Source organism: Trichomycterus rosablanca, chromosome 3 (genome assembly GCF_030014385.1).
Source record: "Trichomycterus rosablanca isolate fTriRos1 chromosome 3, fTriRos1.hap1, whole genome shotgun sequence".
Classification (NCBI taxonomy): Eukaryota; Metazoa; Chordata; class Actinopteri; order Siluriformes; family Trichomycteridae; genus Trichomycterus; species Trichomycterus rosablanca.
Genome location: NC_085990.1, coordinates 20443171 through 20470311, shown reverse-complemented (window position 1 = coordinate 20470311; position 27141 = coordinate 20443171). Strand labels below are relative to the sequence as shown.

Sequence of the window (27141 nt, the reverse complement as noted above, 5' to 3'; positions counted from 1 at the left end):
CGCTCAAGCTAAGCGCTGAGCAAATCGGCTATTTGCGCCGAGAGTCGCGGTGAGAGCGAAGCGCAAAACTCCTCTCACGTCAATAAACTAAAGAAAACAACAACTGAGACAAACAAGTCACGTCTTCTTATCACCGATAGTTAGATCGATGCTTTTTACATAAAAACAAACATCTGTAACAGCAGCACAAATGCTCGCACATAATCCACACACTCCTCCATGTTATTACTTCTCTTAAATTTCGTTAAGTAACGCCCACCGATGATGACGCTGCTTGGTTCTCAAAAACTGGTGGAAACGCGCGTCGGTTCTCTACAGAACACCAAGGTTCAGAGAAACCTGAACAGAACCGGTTCAAGAACCACGTTTTTTTTGGTGGAAAAGGGGTAGCTCCGGTTTCCTCCCACAGTCCAAAGACATGCAAGTGAGGTGAATTGGAAATACAAAATTGTCCATGACTGTGTTTGATATAACCTTGTGAACTGATGAACCTTGTGTAATGAGTAACTGCCGTTCCTGTCATGAATGTAACCAAAGAGTGTAAAACATGACGTTAAAATCCTAATAAATAAATAAATACTGACAAGACAAAAATTGTACTTTACTTCATTCTTAACTTGAATGACAAATGGTAAAAAAAATCAAAATCAAAATGATAGAATTACCGAATAATAAGGATTTTACAGTGTGCTAAAGAAGCAGACTGCTGTGTTGCAAAACAGTTACTTAATTACTTAAATTACATTGCAGCGCATTGGCAACATTGTTACAACCACTAAAAGGGTTTTATTTAGACTTTTTAACTACATTAATACGTTGCAAATGTCAGAACTGTAACTATGTACATTGTGACCACTTTCTTGTTTTCATGGGTTGAAGATTTTGGTTTGATAAACCATTGTACTTGGTCTAAAAATGTATTTCAGGTCTCTTTATGATACACTGACGTTTTATTTGAGGCGTATGAATTTATTTTATAAGTAACCGTGTTATGTACAGCAAGAATATAGTAAGAATATAGTAAGATTGTACATTAAAATGCTAATATTGTCAAAAGCTGCGTTATTGAAAACATTGCGGTGCCTTAGTTGGTGTGCGCTGCGCATATTTGACGCATGCTTGATATTCACAAGGAAGCCTCGAGTGTGGACGGAGAGCATGTAGCTGTTAGCCGGCGTGACGATGACGGCGAGGTTCCGTGTTACACAAAGAAGAAGATGCTGTTATTAGCTGAGCAGAGCTACAGAAATATAAATCTTATTTTGTGTTTGTAGTCTGATCGATTCTCTTTTTGCGGGATCTGTGATCACGTTGCAGAAATGAAGATCTGGAGCACGGAGCATATATTCAGGTAGAGCTGCAGTAAGGCCGGAAACGATCATGATCTATGCAGCATAGATGAATGAACATGGCTTGCGGATCATTTTCTTATAAAAATCATTTAATTTGTGGGGTGTTGTGTACAGTAATAGTAAATACAGAAAATAATCGTAGCACTGTGTAACACATGTAGACTTGATCATAAAGAAATATTAACACAGTGGTACAAACCGAATTGTACTCTTCAGATGTCCTTTGTCATTGCCTATTTGTTACAATGACATGTTTCAGATTACAGTTTTTCAGAAAGTAATATTCAACACATTTGTATTAACTATTTATTTATTTAAAGGCCACTTTAAAACTTCAATTATGTCCCTTGTTTCTCCAAAAGTTATTATGTAAAATTACTTTTGTATTTTAGATCATTGTATTACTTCATAAGCCTCAGTGTCATCTCACAGACAGATTACCTTACCCTATCAACAAGAATTTCTTTAAAGAAAATGACATTTATTCTTTACTCGAAAACAGCCAGTGCTCCACGTAGAGATAAAGCATAACCGCTTTACGATACCCCTTTGCCCTTATACTTTTAGTATAATCTCAGTATTATGAAAAATGCTTCATTTGCTTTTTGTTTGAGGCAAGTCCTAGCCTAGTGATTAAGGTACTGGACTAGTAATCAGAAGGTCGCTGGTTTAAGCCCCACCACTACCAGGTTGTCACTGTTGGTCCCTTAAGCAAGGCGCTTAACCTTCAATTGCTCAGACTGTATACTGTCACATTACTGTAAGTTGCTTTGGATAAAGGCGTCTGCTAAATGACGTAAATGTAAATGTTAGATAAAATATGAAATATGTTTTTTATAAGCTTTGATTTGCCATTCAGTAAAACATTTTCCCAAAACCCTTGAGGGTCATCCAGGTGTTTTAGCCAATATTAGTATTAATGTTTATTTTGGTTGGCAGTAATTTCCTCCTTGCTTTCCATCCATAAATTCTATTTTTGCCTACTGGCATACTGTGGGGTGGGGTGGGGTGGGGGGGTGGTAAGGACTTTTTGTAGGCCAAAGGTTGTGTATATGGTTGCTCTTGTCTATTGAGCATGTCTATTGATCTTGCTCTGTGTCTTGCAGGGACAGAAATTTAAAGCATTAGGAAATTCTTTTATATATTTTTGTATAATTGATTTGATACACTTGTTAGCAGTTGGTTTGGGTGAAACGCCTGTCACTCATTAGAAGGGGTGTCTACTTACTTTTGGCTATATAGTGGATGAGCACCACTTGGGTCCACAAAGTTTTTACGAGATATTCAGTTAATGGATAAAATATTATTAATAATAATAATAATAATAATAATAATAGGTTACACTTATATAGTGCCTTTAACCAAGCTCAAGGACGCTAAGAAACCTATTAGAAACATTTAACATTATATTAATACAAACGATCTGAGAAGGACTACACACTTCTCCAGAAATGCCTCAGTCTTCTTGTATGCTGTCATACAAGTTTAGAATGTTATGTTGTACAACCCCTGGCAAAAATTATGGAATCACCACTCTTGGAAGATGTTCTGTCAATTGTTTAATTTTGTAGAAAAAAAATAAATCACAGACATGCCACAAAACTATCATTTTTCAAAATGTCAACCTTCTGGCATTAAGAAACAATAAAAAAAAGAAACAAATATAATAGTTGTGGTCAGTCACAATTGCTTTTTTTAGATCAAGTAGAGGAAAAAAATATGGAATCACTCAAATCTGAGGAAAAAATTATGGAATCACTCTGTAATTTGCAGTTTAAAAACAAAACATCTGCAGCAGATTAGATTTGCTAATTATTCTTCAGTTTAAAAAGAGTGCTTACACCTCGGAGAGCTGTTGCACAAAGCAGATTGTCATGAATCATGGTTCCAACACAAGATATGTCAGTTGAAACAAATGAGAGGATTATAAAACTCCTTCAAGAAGATAAATCATTGTGGAATGTCGCAAAAGATGTTGGTTGTTCCCAGTAAGCTGTGTTTAAAATCTGGACCAAGTACAAACAAAATGGGAAGGTTGTAAAAGGGAAGCATACTGGTAGACCAAGTAAGACATCAAAGCATCAAGATAGAAAACTTAAAGCAATATGTCTTGAAAACAGAAAATGCACAACAAAACAAATGAGAAACAAGTGGCCGGAAAGTGGAGTCAATGTCTGTGACTGAACTGTAAGAAATCACCTAAAAGAAATGGGATTTACATACAGAAAAGCCAAACAAAAGCCACCATTAACACCTAAAAAGAAAAGAACAAGGTTAAAGTAGTCTAAAGAAAAGCAATCGTGGACTGTGGGTGACTGGATAAAAGTGATCTTCAGTGATGAATCGCGAATCTGCATTGGGCAAGGTGATGATGCTGGAACTTTTGTTTGGTGTCTGTCCAATGAAATTTATGAAGATAACTGCCTAAAGAAAACATGTTAATTTCCACAGTTGTTGAAGATATGGGCCTGCATGTCGGGTAAAGGCACAGGGGAGATGGTCTTCAATAAATGCCAAAGTCCACATTGAAATTTTGGACGCTTTTCTTATTCCATCAGTTGAAAGGATGTTTGGTGATGATGACTTCATTTTTCAAGATGATAATGCATCTTGCCATAGGGCAAAGGACGTGAAAACTTTCCTTCAAGAAAACATATAATGTCAATGGCATGGCCTGCAAATAGTCCGGATCTCAATCCATTTGAAAATCTCTGGTGGAAATTGAAGAAAATGGTCAATGACAAGGTTCCAACCTGCAAAGCTGATCTGGCAACAGCAAGAGACAGTTGAAGGCAGATTGATGAAGAATACTGTTTGTCATTAGTTAACTCCATGCCTCAGAGAGTTTAAACCATTATAAAAGCCAGAGGTGGTGCAACAAAGTAATAATGGTGCAGTGTTTTCTAATGATTCCATAATTTTTTCCTCAGATTTGAGTGATTCCATATTTTTTTCCTCTACTTGATCTAAAAAAAAGCAATTGTGACTGACCACAACTATTATATTTGTTTCTTTTTTTATTGTTTCTTAATGCCAGAGGGTTGGCAGTTTGAGAAATGATAGTTTTGTGGCATGTCTGTGATTTCTTTTTTTTCTACAAAATTAAACAATTGAAAGAACATCTTCCAAGAGTGGTGATTCCATAATTTTTGCCAGGGGTTGTAGCAAGCTGGAGCATTCTTGTAGAAGAATCTCAAGTCTTTCAGTTCTTTGAGGAATAGGTGGAGAAAGTCTGTGCTCGAGAACACCTCATAAATGTTTAATGAATTTTAAATCTGATGATTAATTAATTGGCAAAAAAGGAGAATCACCTTACTGTGTATGCGTGCATTTTTATTTGTATTTTTATTTTTATTTATTTATTTATTTTTTATTTTTTATTTTTTTTTTAATGCATTTTCTCCCCATTTTCCTCTCGATTTAGCGCACTCAATTTTTGTCTTCCGCTGCTGAGAGATACCAGATTGCATCTGAGGAGAGCACGTTGCTGTACACGCCTCTTCCGACACGTGCACAGCCCTCCTCTTTTCGCCCCTGCATTCTGCACAGGCATCTCTTCTGCCAATCAGGGTCCTTACACAGCGTGTTAAGACCCAACCACCCACCCACACATAGTCCGGCCCCCACCCTGCAGATACAGTGGCCAATTAGTATCTGCTGCAGGCACTGTCAATTATGCCCACCAGATGGCGCCCAGCCGACCGGTGGCAACACCGAGTTTCGAACCGAGGAGTTCAGAAACTCAGTGCTGGTGTGATAGCGGAATATCCCGCTGCGCCACCTGGGCACCTGTATGGGTGCATTTTCATTATAAGGTGAGAGTGTTTACACCATGCTGGTCCTGTGTCATGTTTGCTAGCTGGTATGCGTTCATCTGTCATAATCATTGGACATAATGGTCTCCATGTGCTGGCAGTTTTGGCTTTCTTAACCCTCCTATTATATTTGAAAAAAATTACACCCATAATGTTACGGGTCAGATTGACCCATACAGTTCAAATACACTTAAAACCATGCAAGAGGTCAACTGTAAAACATTATTAAGAATTATCAAATTCAGAAAGATAAACTATGAGAAACTATTTTTAAACTATTTATTTAGTTATTATTTATTAAACAATAAACTGTAGCATTGTGAAAATACTGTTAATTACATAGTGACATGGTAACATAGACTTACATTTTTTGTCAAACAATCCCCTCACTTGTAAGTGTGTTTTCTGCAGATGTATTTCCTGCACCGGACACTTTTGCTGCTAGTTTTACTATCTTGCATTCACCTGTGCCCACTGGATTCATTGTTTGCTGATTGGCTGTATGTGTTGATACACCAGCTTGAATTTTCTGGAAAATGGCTGCAGATGCCAAAGATTGAGGTGGCCGGGTTTGCCTTTGGATCTTGAGACTGATGAGTGCTTTGACAAGCTCCTCCAGAAAAATCCAACGTCAATTTGCAATTTGCCCTCATTCCATTGATTTCAGTCCAAATTATATAGGTTTGTGAGATGAATCTACATGTATCAGAAAATCAGAAATCAGGCCAATGTGCAATCATGCGCTGGCAACTATATGCCAATGTGACTTTGTCCAGGTTGTCAACTCCTCCTTTAGTGACATTAGAGTGCAGAATAATTAGTGACTTGATGTCTTTTTTTGCACTCAGAGCTGCATCTTGAAAGAACCTTGCATCTACAAGCTCACTCTGAAATTATGGCTTGTTTTTTTATTGTTCCTAACATGGTCAGGTGGTAGATTGTGAAGAAGTTCTCACATGTTGTGTTATGACCCTGTATACCTCTGCTCATATCCAGCACTACCCTTATCTGGTTCTCTTCAGATGCTCCTCCACATAGCTTTCCTGTGTAGACTTGAATATTCCATATTCTGTGTCAGATAATGCCTGCTGCAGAACTGAGAAGAACTGTGTGGAAGCTCCTTTTTACCCGTTTAGGGCAATCAGAACCAGTCATAACATCAGTATACATCAAATACAGTGTATCACAAAAGTGAGTACACCCCTCACATTTCTGCAAATATTTCATTATATATTTTCATGGGACAACACTATAGACATGAAACTTGGATATAACTTAGAGTAGTCAGTGTACAACTTGTATAGCAGTGTAGATTTACTGTCTTCTGAAAATAACTCAACACACAGCCATTAATGTCTAAATAGCTGGCAACATAAGTGAGTACACCCCACAGTGAACATGTCCAAATTGTGCCCAAAGTGTCAATATTTTGTGTGACCACCATTATTATCCAGCACTGCCTTAACCCTCCTGGGCATGGAATTCACCAGAGCTGCACAGGTTGCTACTGGAATCCTCTTCCACTCCTCCATGATGACATCACGGAGCTGGTGGATGTTAGACACCTTGAACTCCTCTACCTTCCACTTGAGGATGCGCCACAGGTGCTCAATTGGGTTTAGTCCATCACCTTTACCTTCAGCTTCCTCAGCAAGGCAGTTGTCATCTTGGAGGTTGTGTTTGGGGTCGTTATCCTGTTGGAAAACTGCCATGAGGCCCAGTTTTTGAAGGGAGGGGATCATGCTCTGTTTCAGAATGTCACAGTACATGTTGGAATTCATGTTTCCCTCAATGAACTGCAGCTCCCCAGTGCCAGCAACACTCATGCAGCCCAAGACCATGATGCTACCACCACCATGCTTGACTGTAGGCAAGATACAGTTGTCTTGGTACTTCTCACCAGGGCGCCGCCACACATGCTGGACACCATCTGAGCCAAACAAGTTTATCTTGGTCTCGTCAGACCACAGGGCATTCCAGTAATCCATGTTCTTGTACTGCTTGTCTTCAGCAAACTGTTTGCGGGCTTTCTTGTGCGTCAGCTTCCTTCTGGGATGACGACCATGCAGACCGAGTTGATGCAGTGTGCGGCGTATGGTCTGAGCACTGACAGGCTGACCTCCCACGTCTTCAACCTCTGCAGCAATGCTGGCAGCACTCATGTGTCTATTTTTTAAAGCCAATCTCTGGATATGACACCGAACACATGGACTCGACTTCTTTGGTCGACACTGGCGAAGCCTGTTCCGAGTGGAACCTGTCCTGGAAAACCGCTGTATGACCTTGGCCACCATGCTGTAGCTCAGTTTCAGGGTGTTAGCATTCTTCTTATAGCCCAGGCCATCTTTGTGGAGAGTAACAATTCTATTTCTCACATCCTCAGAGAGTTCTTTGCCATGAGGTGCCATGTTGAATATCCAGTGGCCAGTATGAGAGAATTGTACCCAAAACACCAAATTTAACAGCCCTGCTCCCCATTTACACCTGGGACCTTGACACATGACACCAGGGAGGGACAACGACACATTTGGGCACAATTTGGACATGTTCACTGTGGGGTGTACTCACTTATGTTGCCAGCTATTTAGACATTAATGGCTGTGTGTTGAGTTATTTTCAGAAGACAATAAATCTACACTGCTATACAAGCTGTACACTGACTACTCTAAGTTATATCCAAGTTTCATGTCTATAGTGTTGTCCCATGAAAAGATATAATGAAATATTTGCAGAAATGTGAGGGGTGTACTCACTTTTGTGATACACTGTACATGTTTTTATTTTAGGTCTGTGAAACTATCTATGCACTTAAAACAGCCAGGTCAAAATGACCCGAGACATTATCTTTGTACACAAACATTGTACAGACCTTAGACAACACATCAGTGTGACCAAACTTTACAAGCAAGTTCAGTACTCTAATTAAAAAAAGGTAAAAACCCTTATTTCATACAACTCAAAGGTGGAAATGGGTCAAATTGACCCGTAGCATAATAGTAGAGTTTAACATAATTTTATTCACATGTAGGAAATACTGTAAGAGTTGACCAGTTAGATGATATTATGTGCCCTGTTGCTCATGGGTCCAAGATTGGTGCTCCTTACATCAAGCTTTGTGTTTGTGTTGTGCCCTCACAGAGGGCTTCATTCTGATTTGACTTTATTTTGTAGCTGTAATTTCAGGGCATTAAGCAACTACTTGCTCATGTTCAGGCTCACAATCAACATTTCAGTTCATCCCACGATGCTGAATGTGATTGAGGCTCCTTCAAACCAAACCCTTCAAACAATGTTTTTAAGGACTTGGCTTTGTGCACATTGGCACAGTCATGCCAGAACAGGAAGACCTCCTCCAAACTCTTGCCTCAGCTAAAAGTTGAAAGCATATGATTTTTTTATATGAACTCAATAATTGTGAGGGGGGCCCACATGCAAAAATGCTAGGCCACCATTAGATTTGTTGTTTTAGGAATGGTGTAAAATGGCATATTACCATATATAATTATTTCTCTCTTTATTAGAAAAAAACCCCAACAGAAAATAGAGAAGATGCAGCATTAAATAACTGGCAAGTATTTAGTGTGAGATCCCTTTACATTTGAACCTGGTCCTATAAACCTAAATGGAACCCTTAATAATGTCATCTTTATCAGCTCCACTTACCACACAGGAGCCTTTTGTAGTTCTACAATTACTGACTGTAGTCCATCTGTTTCTCTACATACCTTTTTTTAGCCTGCTTTCACCCTGTTCTTCAATGGTCAGGACCCCCACAGGACCACCATAGAGCAGGTATTTTTTAGGTGGTGGATCATTCTCAGCACTGCAGTGACACCGACATGGTGGTGGTGTGTTAGTGTGTGTTGTGCCGGTATGAGTGGATCAGACACAGCAGTGCTGCTGGAGTTTTTAAATACCGTGTCCACTCACTGTCCACTCTATTAGACACTTCTACCTAGTTGGTCCACCTTGTAGATGTAAAGTCAGAGACGATCGCTCATCTATTGCTGCTGTTTGAGTTGGTCATCATCTAGATCTTCATCAGTGGTCACAGGACGCTGCCCACGGGGTACTGTTGGCTGGATGTTTTTGGCTGATGGACTATTCTCAGTCCAGCAGTGACCGTGAGAAACTCCATCAGCATTGCTGTGTCTTATCCACTCATACCAGCACAACACACACTAACACACCACCACCATGTCATTGTCACTGCAGTGCTGAGAATGATCCACCACCTAAATAATACCTGCTCTGTGGTGGTCCTGGGAGAGTCTTGACCATTAAAGAATAATAAAATGGACAGTAAGTGTAGAAACAATGTGGTGGTTTTAATGTTATGGCTGATCGGTGTACATGTTGTATGAGTCATTGGAAGCTTGCTAATATGTATGAGACCAACTTTTAATCACATCATTTGCCAATGATTACCAACATTGGACAGACATGAAATCATAATTTTCCATAATTAATCAGCACAGAAATTGGTGGGGCTAATGCAGTGAAATCATATTTCTAGAAAACAGCAAATAAAACACTGACAGTTATGGACTGTCCAGACCTGAATATTATAGAAGCAGTGTGGGATCCCCAACAGAGCTCAAGATGTGCTTAGTGCTAACAGAGGTCACACTACATACCAACTTCTCTATTTTCTGTACTGATTTTCTGTATTTTCTGTTTGTAGCTTACCATAGTCACCAAAAAATAACTATGGATGGTCATTAGAGGCTTACTAAAACAACAAAACTAGTGGTGGCCTTAGGCTTTTGCTCAGTACTGTACCTTTAGCCATAAAGTGTAAAGAAAACACCGTCATGTTTGGTTTTGCGCTTGGAGGGTTACCCTGATATTTTGGGCACTTGCTTCTTGCATCAAAGTGAAATGTCACAGTCACATTATTAGGTGTTTACTTCTTTCTGATATGTTATTGCTGTGTTTTTATAAATGCTCACTTTCACGTTCTCTAGGAAATATCATGATGATGAAATAAAGTCTAAAAAAGTCTTTGTAAGAGTGCTGCATCTGTTTCTCCGTTTCCTCTATTCGTTGCTAGTTCCTCATTTATACATCAAATGAGAAATGTCATTCTAGCTAATGGAATCTTTGGCATTTCATTAATATACAATTGAGGTCAAAAGCTAACGTACACTAGTAGAAGATGTTTTAAGTATCAAACTTTGGATTTGGAAAATGCAAATAATAAAGTTTCTTGCATTTACTTTGACTTTTATTTGATTGCAGACAGGATGAACCTGAGATATTTCATGTTTTATCTGCTCAACTTTCATTTCATTTATTAATAAACATCCATTCCTGCATTTCAGGCCTGCAACACATTCCAAAAAAGTTGGGACAGTAAAGCATTTACCACTTTGTAATGTTGCCATTCCTTTTCACCACACTTAAAAGACGTTTTGGCACTGAGGATACCAAGTGATTTAGTGTTTCAGCTTTTATTTTGTCTCATTCTTCCTGCAAACATGTCTTAAGATGTGCAACAGTACAGGGTCCGTTGTTGCATTTTCCGTTTTAAAAATCTCCACACATTCTCTATTGGGGACAGGTCAGGACTGCAGGCAGCCCTCTTCTTCTGCAGCCATGTCTTTGTAATGTGTGCAGCATGTGGATTTGCATTGTCTTGTTGAGAAATGCATGGACGTCCCTGGAAAAGATGACGTCTTGAAGGCAGCATATGTTGCTCTAAGATCTCGATGTACTTTTCTGCATTAATGCTGCCATCACAGAAGTGTTAATGACTTTTGCCAAGGGCACTGACACAGCCCCATACCATGACAGAACCTGACTTTTGGACTTGTTGCTCATGACAGTCTGGATGCTCTTTTTCGTCATTTACATTTCATCATTTTTTCCAAAAAAGACCTGAAATGCTGATTCATCTGACCACAATACACATTTCCATTGTGTGATGGTCCATCCTAGATGCTTCCGAGCCCAGAGAAGTCGATGCCACTTCTGGACATGGTTAACATAAGGTTTCTTTTTTGCACAGTAAAGTTTTAAGTGGCATTTGTGCATGTAACTCTGTATTGTAGTGCTTGACAAATATTGCCAAAGTAATCTCTTGTCCGTGTGTTTATATCAGCTATTGTTGAGTGGCGGTTCTTGATGCAGTGGCGTCTGAGAGATCGAAGATCACAGGCGTTCAGCTTAAGCTTGAGCCCTTGGTCTTTACGTACTGAAATTCCCACCGATTCCTTGAATGGTTTAATGATATTATGCACTGAAGAGGGATAAATATGCAAATCCCTTCCAATCTTTATTTAAGGTACATTGTTTTTAAACATTTTAATAATTTTCTCATGCAAACTGGAGATCCTCTGATCATCTTTGCTCATCAAAGACTTTTCTGGATGCTGCTTTTGTACCAAACCATGATTACAATCACCTGTTGACATCACCTGTTTAAAATTACATCACTTTAGTTTTTTCACCTGATTACTAGCCCTAAATTGCCCCCGTCCCAACTTTTTGGAATGTGTTGCAGGCCTGAAATGCAGGAATGGAGGTATATTAACAAATTAAATGAAGTTGAGCAGATAAAACATGAAATATCTTTGGTTCAAACTGTCTGCAATCAAATAAAAGTTAAAGTAAATGTAAGAAACACTGCATTTTTATTTTATTTGCATTGTCCCAACTGATTTGGGGTTGCATCTTGTATCTTACTAAAGTAACCACAAAAATAAATATGGATGGTCAATAGAAGCTTACTAAAAACAACAAAACTAGTGGCCTCAGACTTTTGCACAGTACTGTACCTTTAGCCATAAAGTGTATCAGTGTAAGGAAAAAAACCCTGTTGGGCACTTGCTTCTTGCATCAAAGTAAAATGTCACAGTCACATTATTAGGTGTTTACTTCTTTCTGATATGTTATTGCTGTGTTTTTATAAATGCTCACTTTCACGTTCTCTAGGAAATATCATGATGATGAAATAAAGTCTAAAAAAAGCCTTTTTGTAAGAGTGCTGCATCTATGTTTCCCCGTTTGCTCTATTTGTTGCTAGTTCCTCATTTATACATCAGATGAGAAATGTCATTCTAGCTAATGAATTTTTTGGCATTTCATTAATACAGTGGTACCTTGTAACTCAACGTCCCCTAAACTCAAAATCTGCATTGAGAAATTTGTATCCTTAAACTCAACGTTTATCTTAAACTCAACATGTTCAGCTTTTATTATTATTATTATTATTTATCTAACTTCAAATTACCAATGAACAGCGGCTTTGTTCAGCGCTTGGCTTGAGCGGTGCAGTAAGACTTCATCATAGACCACATAGAAACACTAAACCTCTCTTAATTATTACTGCTCATAAGTTTTCTCCACTAATGAAAATCCTCACTTGTTGTTTAGTACAATGTCACGTTAAGTTTTGTGCACTGCCACAATCCATAAGAAATAATGGCCCAATTAGCACAAACGCTATTGCCTTTATTGCGGTTTAATTGTATTCTTCATTGATTTTTAACATTTTTTTAATTGTATTTCAGTGTTTTTTATATTATATTTGTGTTATTTTCAGTGTATAAGTGTCAAAAACATCCTCATTATTTTACATTAGCCTAAAATATATGCAGTTCCTTAAGACCATGGAATGCATTAATAGGTTTCCTATACATCTTTATGGAAAAAAATACTTTAAAACTCAACACCTTTTAAACTCTGCGCCACTTCCAGAACCAACTGACATTGAGTTTCAAGGTACCACTGTATACAGTTGAGTCTGTTCTTTTTCTGTCTTGAAGTTATTTATGTTTAAACTATGTTATGAATTATTTCATATGTTTCATACTGTATGTTGTAGGTTTTGTTAAAAAATGCACATAGAAACCATAGAAGTGTACAATTATCAGTTTGACTACACCAATAAAAATTTACATAAGAAAATCTTCTCTTGCCAAGACTGGGGAAAAACACAATCCAATCACCTCATGCTTTCTGGAAATTAGAAAATATAACAAATATGAACTTTCCAACTGCTGTGAAGAAAAGCCTCTGCTTCAAAGTATGCACATTAAAGCTGGATGGAAGTTTATTGCTGATCATGTGGATGGAGAAAAAGCAGAAGTTTGGACAGACTGTGCAGAACTGAGTGACAGTTTGGGTTTTGGCAAGAGACCACTGTTTAATGTACTTTTTATTGGGTGCCACAAAGTAAAAAGTAATTTTTTCCTGTATATTGTTGATCCAGCAAAAATTCAGAGAAAAAAAAACACACATTTGTAAAAGATTCATAATTTACTCACATATAAAAAGAACTGTTGCAGAAATAATTTATTTTTAGCACCATAATACAAGCTGTACTATGTATTACGAGCAGTAAAACATTTGTTGAAGTGTTGTAGCTAACTTAAACAAACCAAAACTCTAAACAGAAATCTCTCTCTCTTTTTATCTCTCAGCTACCCCTGGGAAACAGTAATCAAAGCGGCAATGAGAAAATACCCCAACCCCATGAACCCCAGCGTGGTAGGAGTGGACGTTCTGGATAGAAACATGGACAAGCACGGTCGCCTTCACAGTCATCGTCTCCTGAGCACCGAGTGGGGCCTGCCGAGTGTGGTCCGAGCGGTGAGTATTTTCAGGAAAACACTATATGGCTGCAAAGTATGTGGACACCCCGCTAATTACTGAGGTCTGTAAAAGCCTGTTTTTATATTTTAACAGTTAACTAGGGCTGGGCGGTATGACCGAAAGTTTGTATCACGGTATTTTTTTAAGATTCTGACAGTTTCACGGTATATCACAGTATGTTTTATTTTTGTATGACTGGGACTCTTACATACATAGAATATATAAACATTTTCATTTCACCATGTATATAATGAAGGTTTTGATTACTGTAAGGTTTGCTTGGCCCCACAAAGTGACACAATATATGATGGAATCGGTACATGTGAAACAGGTGAAATACAGTGGGGCCAAAAAGTATTTAGTCAGCCACTGATTGTGCAAGTTCTCCTACTTAGAAAGATGAGAGAGTTCTGTAATTTTCATCATAGGTACACTTCAACTATGAGAGACAAAATGAGAAAAAAAAATCCAGGAAACCACATTGTAGGATTTTTAAATAATTTATTTGTAAATTATGGTGGAAAATAAGTATTTGGTCAATAACAAAAGTTCAACTCAATACTTTGTAACATAACCTTTGTTGGCAATGACAGAGGTCAAAACTTATTTTCCACCATAATTTACAAATAAATTCTTTAAAAATCCTACAATGTGATTTCCTGGATTTTTTTTTCTCATTTTGTCTCTCATAGTTGGTGAGACCTATGATGAAAATTACAGAACTCTCTCATCTTTCTAAGTAGGAGAACTTGCACAATCAGTGGCTGACTAAATACATTTTGACCCCACTGTATATGCAATGTTTATTATTAATTTAATATTTAACTATTGTACAATTACCATTAGCTCTTCCTTTAACAAATAAAACGACGTTTGCAGTATCCAGTCACCACTGATGACGTGCAGTTATACCGTTATACTGTAACTGATGTATGACTCCACTGTACAACTTGATCACAGGTCTGTTGTAGAAAATTGGATGACTTTATATATCTACACTTCCAGCTTGCTTCGGTGTTGTTGGTATAACGTAACGAGACGATAACTAAATAAAAACTACATAAAAGGATAAAAACTATGAGGAAATTAATCGACACTTTCGTCAACGAATAAAAACGAGACGAAAATGTTTGGCAGGGACGACATCCAATCAGAACTGATTTAGTTTTGTGGAGAGGCGGGACAAGCCGGGTAGCCATCCAATCAGTACTAATCTCTTTTGCAGTACCGTGGTAAGACCACACGCACAAATTTGATCTAAACCCGGGAAGACCAGACTAGCCTGTGAACTGTCGTTACTCATGGAACTAAGTTAACTCCACAATGTCAACAGGGAGAAAGAGGAGAGCCGATATATGGACACATTTCTCATTTGACGTCGTGAAAAACAAGACGATGTGTAAACCATGTGGGGCGACGATCACGGGTAAAAACAACAAATCTGAAACGACATCCGGCACTGCTGGCAGTATAATGGCAACATAATGGCACTGCTGCTTTTACGGCACCAAGTTTTATAAAGAATGTAATATGCAATTTGTTATGAACAATGCATATATTTTTCAGGCAGAGCAGGCCTACTGGTCATTAATATTTTGTTATTGTTATGCTCAATAAGCAAGGTCAGGTAAATAAAGATGTTGTTTGAAATAAGTTAAATCTGGTTTTGTGTGTATTGCACATTCAAACATTAATAATATTCCATAACTGGTTAAAAATTTTTCATTTTGTGTAAGTGTATATAATGACTTAAATAATTTAAGGGAACTGATGAAAAAGCATTTACATTTTACACCCTTTATATTTATTTTAGGGCGGCACGGTGGCTAAGTGGGTAACACTGTCACCTCACAGCAAGAAGGTCCTGGGTTTGATCTCCAGGTGGGGCGGTCCGGGTCCTTTCTGTGTGGAGTTTGCATGTTCTCCTTGTGTCTGCGTGAGTTTCCTCCGGGAGCTCCGGTTTCCTCCTACAGTCCAAAGACGTGCAAGTGAGGTGAATTGAAGATACTAAATTTGTCCATGACTGTGTTCGATATAACCTTGAGAATCGAATAAACTTGTGTAATGAGTAACTACCGTTCCTGTCATGAATGTAACCAATGTGTAAAAACATGACGTTAAAATCCTAATAAACAAACAAACAAACATGTATTTTAGTCGACTGAATCGACTGTAGATTTAGTCGACTATATTCTTATGATAATTAGTCGACTAAAACTAGACTAAAACTAAAACAATTCAGATGACTAAATTATGACTAAAACTAAATTACATTTTAGTCAAAAGACTATGACTAAAACTAAATCAAAATTTGCTGTCAAAATTAACACTGCTGCCTGTTGAAGCCTACAGCTGTTGTATTAACTGTGCTACAGTACGGCAGTATATAAAAAATCCATGCTGTACGAGGAATTTAAGTCGGTATACCAAATGAACCACCCTACTGCCCAGCACTACAGTTAACCATCAATAACTAACAGTGTTGGTTGTTGCTTCAAGTAAATAGACAAGAAAATAGCATCCCTGATTAGAACTGTAAGCCAGGGTTTCTCATCCAACATCAGTGCCTGAGCTTGGAAATGCTCACTGTTGCTTTTATAATGCTCTGTAAGCCAGTAGAAGCCAGTAGACTTGCGGGTGGATGTTAATATGAAATGTGTGAGCAGGAAAATATACCCGGCAATAATCTAAGAGGACGGACGTGGAGGGACTATATAAGAATGAGATCTGTTACCAAAACGGCAATATACAGACCATGTGATCACATTGTGGCTTGCCTGGGTGCGTGTGTGCCTTTGTTATTGCATACTCAATTTATTGTTTGAAGGCATTCTATTAAAAGTCTGTCAGTCCTGTTTATCCAGCTGATGATAGTTCAAATGATTGTTGCAGTATTTTTAGGAAACAGAAAGACGGCTATGGTTTCTAGGATTTAGGGAAGTAATGATATTCAAAGTAATGACATTATTTTATTATATAATAAATTAAAAGCCTTTATGTTATCTGAAACTAATTGAGGCAAAAATCCAAAGTAATAATAATAAATAAAAAAAACAATAAATTGTAAATTATGAGAATATTTGATCTTTTCACCTGTTGGGGCTCTCAGAAGGCCACTTATGTCTTCCACACCAAACTCATCAAATAATGGATTTGTTGCCTTGCCTTTGTGCACAGCATCACAGACATGAGTCCTCAAACATGAGTATGGCCTTCATCAGACTGTGGCCACAGTTGAAAGCATAACGTTTATTTGCTTTTTGAAGGTTCGTCCTTATATTTTGAAGGTTTTCTACCATATAGTGTAAGTGACCCAAATGATCATATTTAGGGGACAGTGGTAGCTCAGTGGGTAGAGTTCTTGATTACCAATTGAAAGGTTGTTGGTTTGAGTCCTGGCCCCACCAAGTCACTGCTGTTGGGCGCTTGAGCAAGGCCCTTAACCCTCTTGGCTTGAGGGGTGCCGTACAATGTCTGATCCTGAGCTCTGACCTCAGCTTCCAAACAAGCTGGACAATAATTCCATGTCTATGTGTGTATACTTATAGGACAAATGAAGCCATTCATTCATATTCATATTTGGTAAAATTACTTTTTTAAGAAATGTTAACATGAAACAATGTACATGAACCTTCAGCTGAAAATGACTGAATACATCTCACTTTTTTGTAGATTTTGGGAACAAGTCGTACCCTAACTTATGTTAAAGAGCATTCCATTGTCGACCCTGATGAGAAGAAAATGGAGCTTTGCTCGACAAATGTGAGTATTGAGCTAAAACGAATATCTTTAAATTGTTTGAATTATTGTGTGTTTATAGTATTGTTCTATACATATTCGATTATTTTATAAACAAATTGTAACCACCTTACTGCATGTTTTATACTTAGCTTTAGGATAATTAAATCACTGATATTATTTTCCTGATGTACAAGTAATTTCCTTCCTAAAGTATTTTACTAGGAAGCTATGATGAGATTTATGTGAGCTATTAATAATAATTTTGTTACGGTTTTTTTTAGATAACCCTTACTAATTTAGTATCTGTAGATGAGAGACTAGTTTACAGACCACATCCAGAAAATCCAGACGTGTAAGTAGTTATTTTTAATATTGCATTTTAATTTTTACAGCACAGCAAAATAATTTTTATACAATATTAGTCCAATGGCAACATTGTGTTCATCATTTATTTTTTTTAATCCAGCACAATATTAACCCAGGAGGCGATAATCAGAGTGAAAGGAGTGAGTCTGAGCAGTTACCTTGAGGGACTGATGGCTGTTAGTATGTCTGCTAATGCAAGAAAGGTACAAACACTACAGATTCTGTTCTCAAACCCAATGCAATCGAGTACCTGTAGGCAGAGCAAACATTAGCAACATAAAGTGGGAGGAGTCTGTGAAAAGTTAAGCAAAGTTAAACTTTATGCAAATTAGTAGCAAAGTGGTGTGATGATTACCCATAGGAATAAAGCATTGAGCAAAGTGGTACGCACATTATCTCCACCACCTTGAATTGGTACTCTCCGTTTTTGCTTCATAGATAATAGTTCCTACTAAAGATGGAAGATGGAAGGGTTTTGAATATGCTCTGTAGATTCAAGCCAGTAAGTACACTGTACACTGTAAGTACAATAAGTACACTGTATTACCATGGCATTTTTTTTTTGCTTGGCGTCAGTTAAACCATGGCAACCAAACGCCCACAGGCGATGATAATGCTATGAAGTCACTGCCGGTCTGTACGTAGGGTTACACTAATGACTCTGTATAGATGACAATGCTTATTGCAGAACCAGGGACTGGATCACTGGAGCACATATATTAAGATATTAAATATCACTTTCAGCCATACGTGCGATACTAGCAGTTAAAAGAACTGATGCACTGTACCAAATAGCACCATCAAACCTTATTCTCCTCCACTGAAGTGTGCACATACTGACCTTTTCTATTTTTCCCTATTTATACTGATCCAATCTGAGAATATATTTAATTTCCCTATGCACACTGCTGGCTGATGTGGGCTGTTGGCTAGCATGCACTTTCTCTGACACACGTAAAGCCACTGGCCACGTCCTTCCTTACTGTGGCCGACACTTCCTTACTGTGTTGTCTTTATTCCTCTGCTCCTCACGCCAGCTTCTACCAGGCAGGAGGATTAATTTGACATAAAATGAACTCATTCTGTAACAGCCAATGTCTTCAGAGCATTAAGGCTGGTGACACTGCTGCAAACGGAGTGATTTGTTGACGTGCAGATCTAGGCCATAAGGGGGAAAGTTTTCAGCACGGATTCTATTGCTATGGGATCAAACTCCAAAACAATCGCAGGAATTATAGTTCTCATTTATTTTTGCGGTCACATCACTATGAAATACATGAATCAGCTGATGTGTGTTAGCCGTATATTAATCAAATACATGTAAAAACTGATGAACTATTTCACTGGCGAAAAAAAGTGTGAAGAACAATGATTGTTTGTGTTGTAGGACCATTAGGGCTACATACAGTAGGTTTGAATGCATAAAGTGGAAATGGCTAGAATGCATCACACAAAACAAGTAGGTCAGTTTTTGACATATTACGCTGGAATATCCTCTACGACATGTCACATGATGAGTTTAAAGGGGAAGCTTCAAAATAGTTCTCAAATGACACAATACGTAATTTGCTACAATTGAGGAATTTACTGCTTTAATATTAGAGTGGTACTTTTTCTTAAATGTCCTTTTTTGTAAATGTAGTTTTTGGTACACAATGAACACGCTAAGCATTATAACAAACAGACCTGTGGTAAAATATATATGATAATAATGTGCATAATAAAATATAGTCTAAGCTACAAAATAAGTCTAGCTTTGCATGGCAGTTTAACTTTGAATTCACTGAACAGGCATTTTTCACATTATTACTTAATATGGATAGTGCTTTTTTTTTGTAGCTATACACCGATCAGCCATAACATTAAAACCACCTCCTTGTTTCTACACTCACTGTCCATTTTATCAGCTCCACTTACCATATAGAAGCACTTTGTAGTTCTACAATTACTGACTAGTCCATCTGTTTCTCTGCATGCTTTGTTAGCCCCCTTTCATGCTGTTCTTCAATGGTCGGGACCCTATTCGATCGCTCATCTATTGCTGCTGTTTGAGTTGGTCATCTTCTAGACCTTCATCAGTGGTCACGGGACGCTGCCCACAGGGTGCCGTTGGCTGGATATATTTTTGGTTGGTGGACTATTCTCAGTCCAGCAGTGACAGTGAGGTGTTTGAAAACTCCAGCAGCGCTGCTGTGTCTTATCCACTCATACCAGCACAACACACACTAACGCACCACCACCATGTTAGTGTCACTGCAATGCTGAGAATGACCCACCACCCAAATAATACCTGCTCTGTGGTGGTCCTGTGGGGGTCCCGACCATTGAAGAACAGCATGAAAGGGAGCTAACAAAGCATGCATATAAACAGATAGACTACAGTCAGTAATTGTAGAACTATAAAGTGCTTCTATATGGTAAGTGGAGCTGATTAAATGGACAATGTGTGTAGAAAAAGGATGTGGTCATAATGTTATGGCTGATAGATGTATATTGCAAAAAAAATAAATAAAAATTGTGTATTCTAATGGAAAATTCACCTTACTAGACATTAAAGTGGTATTTTTTAATGGAGGAGCTTTCCATTTCCAGTGTTCATTAGTTTCTCATCATTTTTGTTGCATTTCCAGAATCGCATAGCTCTGGACTGTCAGATCTCACAAATTGTTTCACAGGCTTTCCATAAATAGTACAATTTGAAGCAAATTGTAACTTGTGGACTCGCCCATGTCTGAGAAATAATATTCAATGAAGTATTTTTATATTTCATCAGCTTGGCTCAAATATAACAAACCAAAACTGAATTTGCCAGCATATGAATATGTTAATAATTATGAACTAATTACGATATGCATTATTTATAAAATACTGTTTAAAACATTTTTACTATTTATATTTTGGATTCTGTGTTCATGTAAGTGGTACTGACCTTTATGAATGTTACTGAATTACTAATGAGATTCCATTGGACATACAGTACATTACACAGGTTTTACAACCTTGATATCTCAAACCCTATTTAGGCAGCATATATGATGTCTTTAAATGTTGATTTAAAAGATTCACTTATTATTTGGACATACTTATGTATTCTTTTCATTTATTTACAGTAGTTTGTCTTTTATTTGCATTTGATTGTTTTATTCTTATTACTGTATTTACGTAACAGTGCTTTGTTTAAAGGTTTTTGATACTCTGCCTACCTCTGCAAATGACACATGCTTTTTTATATGCCAGATCATAAAATTTGAATGTACAAAACAATCCCAACAATTAAAAATATATAATGCAGTTTTTTAATTATATAAAGCATTATATGAAGCATGAAGCTGTGGATATGCTACTATGCATGTGATGTTCTTATGTTCTGTAAGCTACCATCGACATAAAACAGTTGGTTATTGGTTAAAACTTTATGCCAAAACCTCAATACTAAATAAGGTAGAGTGGGTAAAATGCATTGATTTGTTTTTAAAATCTTTATTCTAATTAAAACTGGTACATCAACACAATGTTTAATGTATTGTACTGTAGTATAGACTTTGTTGTTTTTTTTGGCTAAATCTAATTATAAATAATGTTTATAACCCTGTAATGGGTGCTGTCACTGCTGTCTATTTTTACTTGCATTTTACATATTGTTCTAATTCTTCTGTAATTGCTTATTGTACGTTGCATGACGCTGTAGTTGCTCAATAGTGCTTAATTCGGTGTATTAGCTTATTAACACCAGTGTCTGTTTTCTGTAGGGTTGGGATGCGATTGAGTGGATCATTAAAAACTCAGAACGGGAGAATGTGCCATTATGTGATGTCTGCTGAACAGTCAAAACCTCTTCAGTTTTAATTAAAGTAAGTATAAACCTGCATAAGTCCTATAGTAGATACTTGGCATGTGGAACAGTCTTATTATGCTGGCCCACTACCGCTGAGATCTGGGTTTCAATCTCAGCAGGTGATTGGCCATGTCACGTCTGAGAGGAATGGATGGCCGAAGCCCTGTGATAGACTGGCACTTGCCTGGGGTGTATTCCTGCCTTGCGCCCACTGTTTCTGGGGAAACCAGACCCACCATGACCCACCATTACTTCATTTTCATGTTTAACCAAAATCCCGAAATCAATGGGTGCAAGGTATGGATACACCCCAGACAGGGCGCCAAATCATCACGATCATGTTTGTATGTAGATGCCTAACCAGCTGATAGCACTTCTGGGAATTCTAACCCTGGACCCCATATTAAATAGGTAAAATACTATAATTTTTAAACTGACTAGTTGGTGGGCAATTTGAACCACTAGACAGGATTTGTATGATTTTAATCATGTCCACCAGATTAAGTCTGATTTATTTATCAATGATATGTAAAGGCAGCACACAACACTCTTATACCCGCTCTAACACAGCTATTTATTACACTAAATTATATTAAATAAACTAATCATATGCTTTGATTGAGTATAAACAGCATGATCTGATAAATCCTGCCACCTTTTCATGGCATCTGCAACAAGCATTTCTAAAAGCTAAAATCCAAAAACATTTAAATTTAATGTCAAATATTTGTTGAACAGTCAAATTTCAGTCATTAGTCTTGAATAGCTGCTGCGAAAACACAGCAGAATAAGAAGACTGTTACTAACACAGTGAATTTATCTACTCTTTTCAAAACTCAACACTTTGCTTTAAATGTCACCCGTGTTCTAGCTGCTTCTAATTCTTGGCAGACCTTTTGGTGGTTGTGGGATTCCATTTGGCCTTTCAGACCACACACTTTCTTTTTATGAGGTGACAGGTCATAGACAGCTGTGCCAACAGAGCACACAAAATTTATTGAGAGTATAGAACGTTCTGCACCAGTGGAGTTCAGTCTCATGTACAAACTCACAACGAGGCTGCAAGATTCCATAGCAACAAGGCGAGAGGTCAGACCTGATGCAACAGGTCAGGTGTTAAAAGACAAGAGACGAATTAATTCAGGGGTGGGCAATTAAATTTTCCGAAGGGTCACATAAGAAACTGGGACTGTTCTGGAGGATGGAATAATAGGGTGAACTTAATTCTGTGCAATACTAGTTGTATATTTTTATAAAAAGCAGTACATTGTACACTGTAATAAGCTGTTCTTAAGAGACAATGTTACTGTTAATGAGAAGCAGGCAAAGTAAAAACATCAGCATTATTTCACTATTTAATAGGGGTGTAACGATACACTCTGCTCACGATTCGATTCACGATTCTGAGCTCACGATTCGATTCACGATTCTGAGCTCACGATTCGATTTTCTCACGATTTTTTTTAAGTGTAAACAGTGCAAAACAATTCACATTTTCTTGTACAATTTTTAAACAAAAAAAAACTTCAGTCCCCTGCAATTAAAGGTAATTACCAAGAACAGAGTACTTTACTGTAACCTAACAGGTTTACCAAATTTAAGTTACTTATTGCCATCTTAAATTGAAAATCAAAGTAATCAAACAAGCTCATTGAGCTGAGCTGAGTCCTTAAACAGATTTTTTTGTTGCTTGAACTAATTTATTAACAAATTACATGTAAAATAAATTACTAATGTAAAAAACAACAACATTGTATTAAATGTTTATTTAAATGGCTTTATTTATATACTCAACGTGGAACAGAGTGCCACAACAATAAATTATAAAATACAAAAACAAAGACCCATCTTAATTAGACAAAAAGGTCTGATTCTGTATATTATTTGTAAATTTGCATCTACAATGGAACAACACAACATCAACAAAGTATCACTCAACAAAATATAAATGAAAATGTGTAAAACAAAAAGCAGCATCCAGGTGACAGTATTTGTAAGTATTTAGTGAAGATTGGCATTCAGAAAAACCAAGGAGCTCATCTCTGAGGGGTTGATCCTGTTTCTCCTTTCTGTTATGATCTGCCCTGTTTCTCTCTGAGAGGACAGATGTTGCTACAATACACAGTGACATGTATAAGATGTGGGTAGACTGAACACTGAGCGCTGTGTAAAACTCCAAGTTTTCTCTCTCGCGCTCTCTCTCTCACTCCCTCCTGTTCGTGTGCGCACTGTGTGTGTGTGTGTGTGTGCGTCTGTAACCCCTCCCCTCCTGCTAACGCCACCACGGAAACGGAAAAAACCCCGGAAAAAAACGAATCGGCTCAGGATTCTGTCATTCATTTTAAAGAGCCGACTCTTATAGCCGGATTGTTCGCGACCGACCCATCACTAATAAATTACAGAACGCACGTGCAATCACGCAGATGTCCACGATGCACATCACTACATTTGTTACACCCCTACTATTTAATAGTAATCGATCTTGACTGCTTCAGTCCTGATATTGTAAAACTTTATAAAAAAAGTTCTTGTTGCTTGTGCAGTTTTGCATGCGAAGCTTCAGATGTGATGCTCTGCATCGTTCTTGGATTTCTCCATGTTTAGTACCATAATGGCGATTTAAAACCTAGATTTAAATTGTGATCAATTGACAACTTTAGATCTGACTTAAATAAAGTTAAATAAATACTTAGAAGTTCATGTCTTGGCGCCCAGGTGGCACAGCGGGATATTCTGCTGGCACACCAGCACCGAGTTTCTGAACTCCTCAGTTTGTACCTCGGTGTTGCCACCGGTCGGCTGGGCGCCATCTGCCATCTAGCGGGCATGATTGGCAGTGCCTGCAGCAGATCTTAATTGGCCACCGTATCTGCAGGGTGGGGGCCGGACTATGTGTGGGTGGGTGGGTCTTTATATGCTGTGTAAGGATGGGCGAGAAGAGGAGGGCTGTGCACAGGGCGGAAGAGGCGTGTATAGCGATGTGCTCTTCTCGGATGCAATCTGGTATCTCCCAGCAGCGAAAGACAAAATTGAGTACGCTAAATCGGGAGGAAAACGGGGAGAAAATGCATAAAAAAAAAAAAAAAGAAGAATCTCAGCTCTGCCATCCGGCTGGGCTGGGCGGCCACATGAACAACGATTGGCTGTTGTTCAGGAATGGGATGAGCCGGACCAGGGTTCCTCATAACTGGTGAAATTACGACCTCTTCTGGCTGATTGATGGCGCCTGCGCAGAGTTGGGGAATAATGCCGATCAGGGTGTGGCTCTCTGTGCACAAGGCTGATCCCCATATGAACTCGCCTCGTGCAGGTGAAAAGAGGCATTCTTTACTGCTCATGTGTCGGAGGGGACGTGTGTCAGTCGCGAAGCTCCACAGTCGGCAGTGGTGGGTTGTATCGGTAGAGGCAAAAGTGTAATGCAACCTGGGTAGTTGGATACGACTAGATTAGGGGAGAAAATTGGTGGAAAAAAAAACTTAGTGATTGTACCACCTTAGTTGTGGAGCCTTCACTCCCACAGTGCTACTGGAAGATATTCAGATACTGACTAATGTAGACCTTGAGTTGTACTGTATAATCACAGTTAAGTCCATGTGATCAAATTATTCCCGGATGTAATTGTTCTGTATTTGCTCTCTAATTTCAGGGCCGTGTGTGTGTGTAAGTGAGTGAGAAGAGAGAGAGAGAGAGATCAGCCACCTTCTCAGCATCACCAACTCTAGAATCACAGCTCATCCATCTGACTTCGCATAACTTTATGTGTTTGACCTGTAAGTGTGTGACTTTTAAAGCGGTCAGTTCTGTGCATTTAAAACATCCCTGTGGAACCTCCTGAAAAATGCACTTTCAAAGCCGTTTTGTACTGTTTGGGTCATTGATGCGTCACAAAATATTACAGTTAAAAATGAAGAAAAATGTACTGTTAGTGTTCTGACTACCTCCAATCGGGAATTGTAGAGATCGTAAAAATAATGAATATTGTGAGAAGGAATTATGTGAACTCCTTGTTTATTATTATTATTATTATAATTTTGTTTTGTGTTTATTTTGAAAAAAAAAAAAACTTGAAACGTGATATTTAAATTTTAGTTTATTAACACTGTTTTTATCTCGTTTTTTATATTGTTACATGTGAGATTTATTTATTATTTGGGTAAAGTATCTTTGTTTACTTCAAATAGTTTCTTTACTTTTTTTCCCTCCCCCAATTTTCTCCTCTAATTTAGTCGTAGCCAATTACCCTGATTGCGTTACGCTTCACCTCTACCGATACAACCCTCCACTGCCGACTGAGGAGCTTCGCCACTGACACGTCTCCTCCGACACATGCATAGTACCGACTGCTTCTTTTCACCTGCACGAGGCGAGTTCATATGTGGATCAGCGTTGTGTACGGAGAGCCACACCCTGATAAGCAGTGGTCATAATTGCACCAGTTATGAGGAACCCTGGTCCGGCTCATCCCACCCTGAACAACAGCCAATCGTTGTTCACATGGCCGCCCAGCCCAGACGGATGGCAGAGCTGAGATTCGATACGATGTATTCGAAATCCCAGCTCTGGTGTGCTATCGTGTTTTACTGCTGCGCCACCTGTGCAGCAAATAATTTCTTTTTTTTTAATGAAACAATATGACCAATTCATGGTGTGTAAAACCTATTATTTCCCAATGCATTGCCATTACAATGAAACCACCTACGTTCAGGTGGAGGATTACTCTCAACTTTGCTCTATTTGATATAGCAGTGGCTTTTAGCAAAGCTTGTTATGCATAGTGCTCTGCACAACCCTGGTTCAAATCTGCCAGAAAAAAAAAAAAAAAAAAAAAAATTATTCCATGTCTGAATCGTCCCAATGTTCAAATTTGCTCCCCAACAGCCAAAAACTAATTTGTTCAGCAATTTTTGGCTCATTTCCTATGACTGTAGCTCTGCTGCAACTGTGTAGTAAAAGCATTCCTTATCACTGCATGATCGGGTCAGCAAAAATGCACTACAGACCCCCTCAAAACTGTAAACAAATGCACAGTACTAAATTTTTACTGACTTTTGGACAGATTTTATTTAGATTACAATTACACCGATCAGCCATAACATTAAAACCACCTCCTTGTGTCTTTACTCACTGTCCATTTTATCAGCTCTATTTACCATGTAGAAGCACTTTTTAGGTCTACAATTACTGACTGTAGTCCATCTGTTTCTCTGCATGCTTTGCTCTTATGCTGTTCTTCAATGGTCAGGACCCCCACAGGACCACTACAGAGCAGATATTATTTAGGTATTGGATCATTCTCAGCACTGCAGTGACACTGACATGGTGGTGGTGTGTTAGTGTGTGTTGTGCTGGTATGAGTGGATCAGACACAGCAGCGCTGCTGGAGTTTTTAAATACCGTGTCCACTCACTGTCCACGCTATTAGACACTCCTACCT

At 38.2% G+C, this 27141-nt stretch overlaps 1 protein-coding gene across 2 annotated transcripts; it reads left to right on the top strand.

Moving 5' to 3' along the window:
- The first annotated feature begins 1220 nt into the window (after positions 1-1220).
- Positions 1221-26813, top strand: prelid3a (PRELI domain containing 3A). Of its 2 annotated transcripts, XR_010011295.1 has the most exons (8): positions 1221-1351; positions 13594-13762; positions 17438-17527; positions 17788-17858; positions 17973-18075; positions 21622-21723; positions 25354-25477; positions 25934-26813. XR_010011295.1 is itself a non-coding variant. In XM_062991944.1 (7 exons), exons 1-6 carry the CDS (start codon positions 1320-1322, stop codon positions 21691-21693), a joined length of 537 nt encoding a protein of 178 aa, XP_062848014.1. In that variant the 5' UTR covers positions 1221-1319; the 3' UTR covers positions 21694-21723; positions 25354-25762. The 2 variants fall into 2 exon arrangements, 1 of the variants encoding a protein (XP_062848014.1); XM_062991944.1 differs by lacking the exon at positions 25934-26813 and having other exon boundaries at positions 25354-25762.
- Positions 26814-27141: the final 328 nt, after the last annotated feature.

Excerpts from the sequence above, each read along its gene's own strand:
- prelid3a (XM_062991944.1), top strand. The coding sequence starts at position 1,320 with ATGAAGATCTGGAGCACGGAGCATATATTCAG. Across the intron at positions 17,528-17,787 it reads TGGAGCTTTGCTCGACAAAT|ATAACCCTTACTAATTTAGT; the intron begins GTGAGTATTGAG and ends GGTTTTTTTTAG. Across the intron at positions 17,859-17,972 it reads CATCCAGAAAATCCAGACGT|CACAATATTAACCCAGGAGG; the intron begins GTAAGTAGTTAT and ends TTTTTAATCCAG.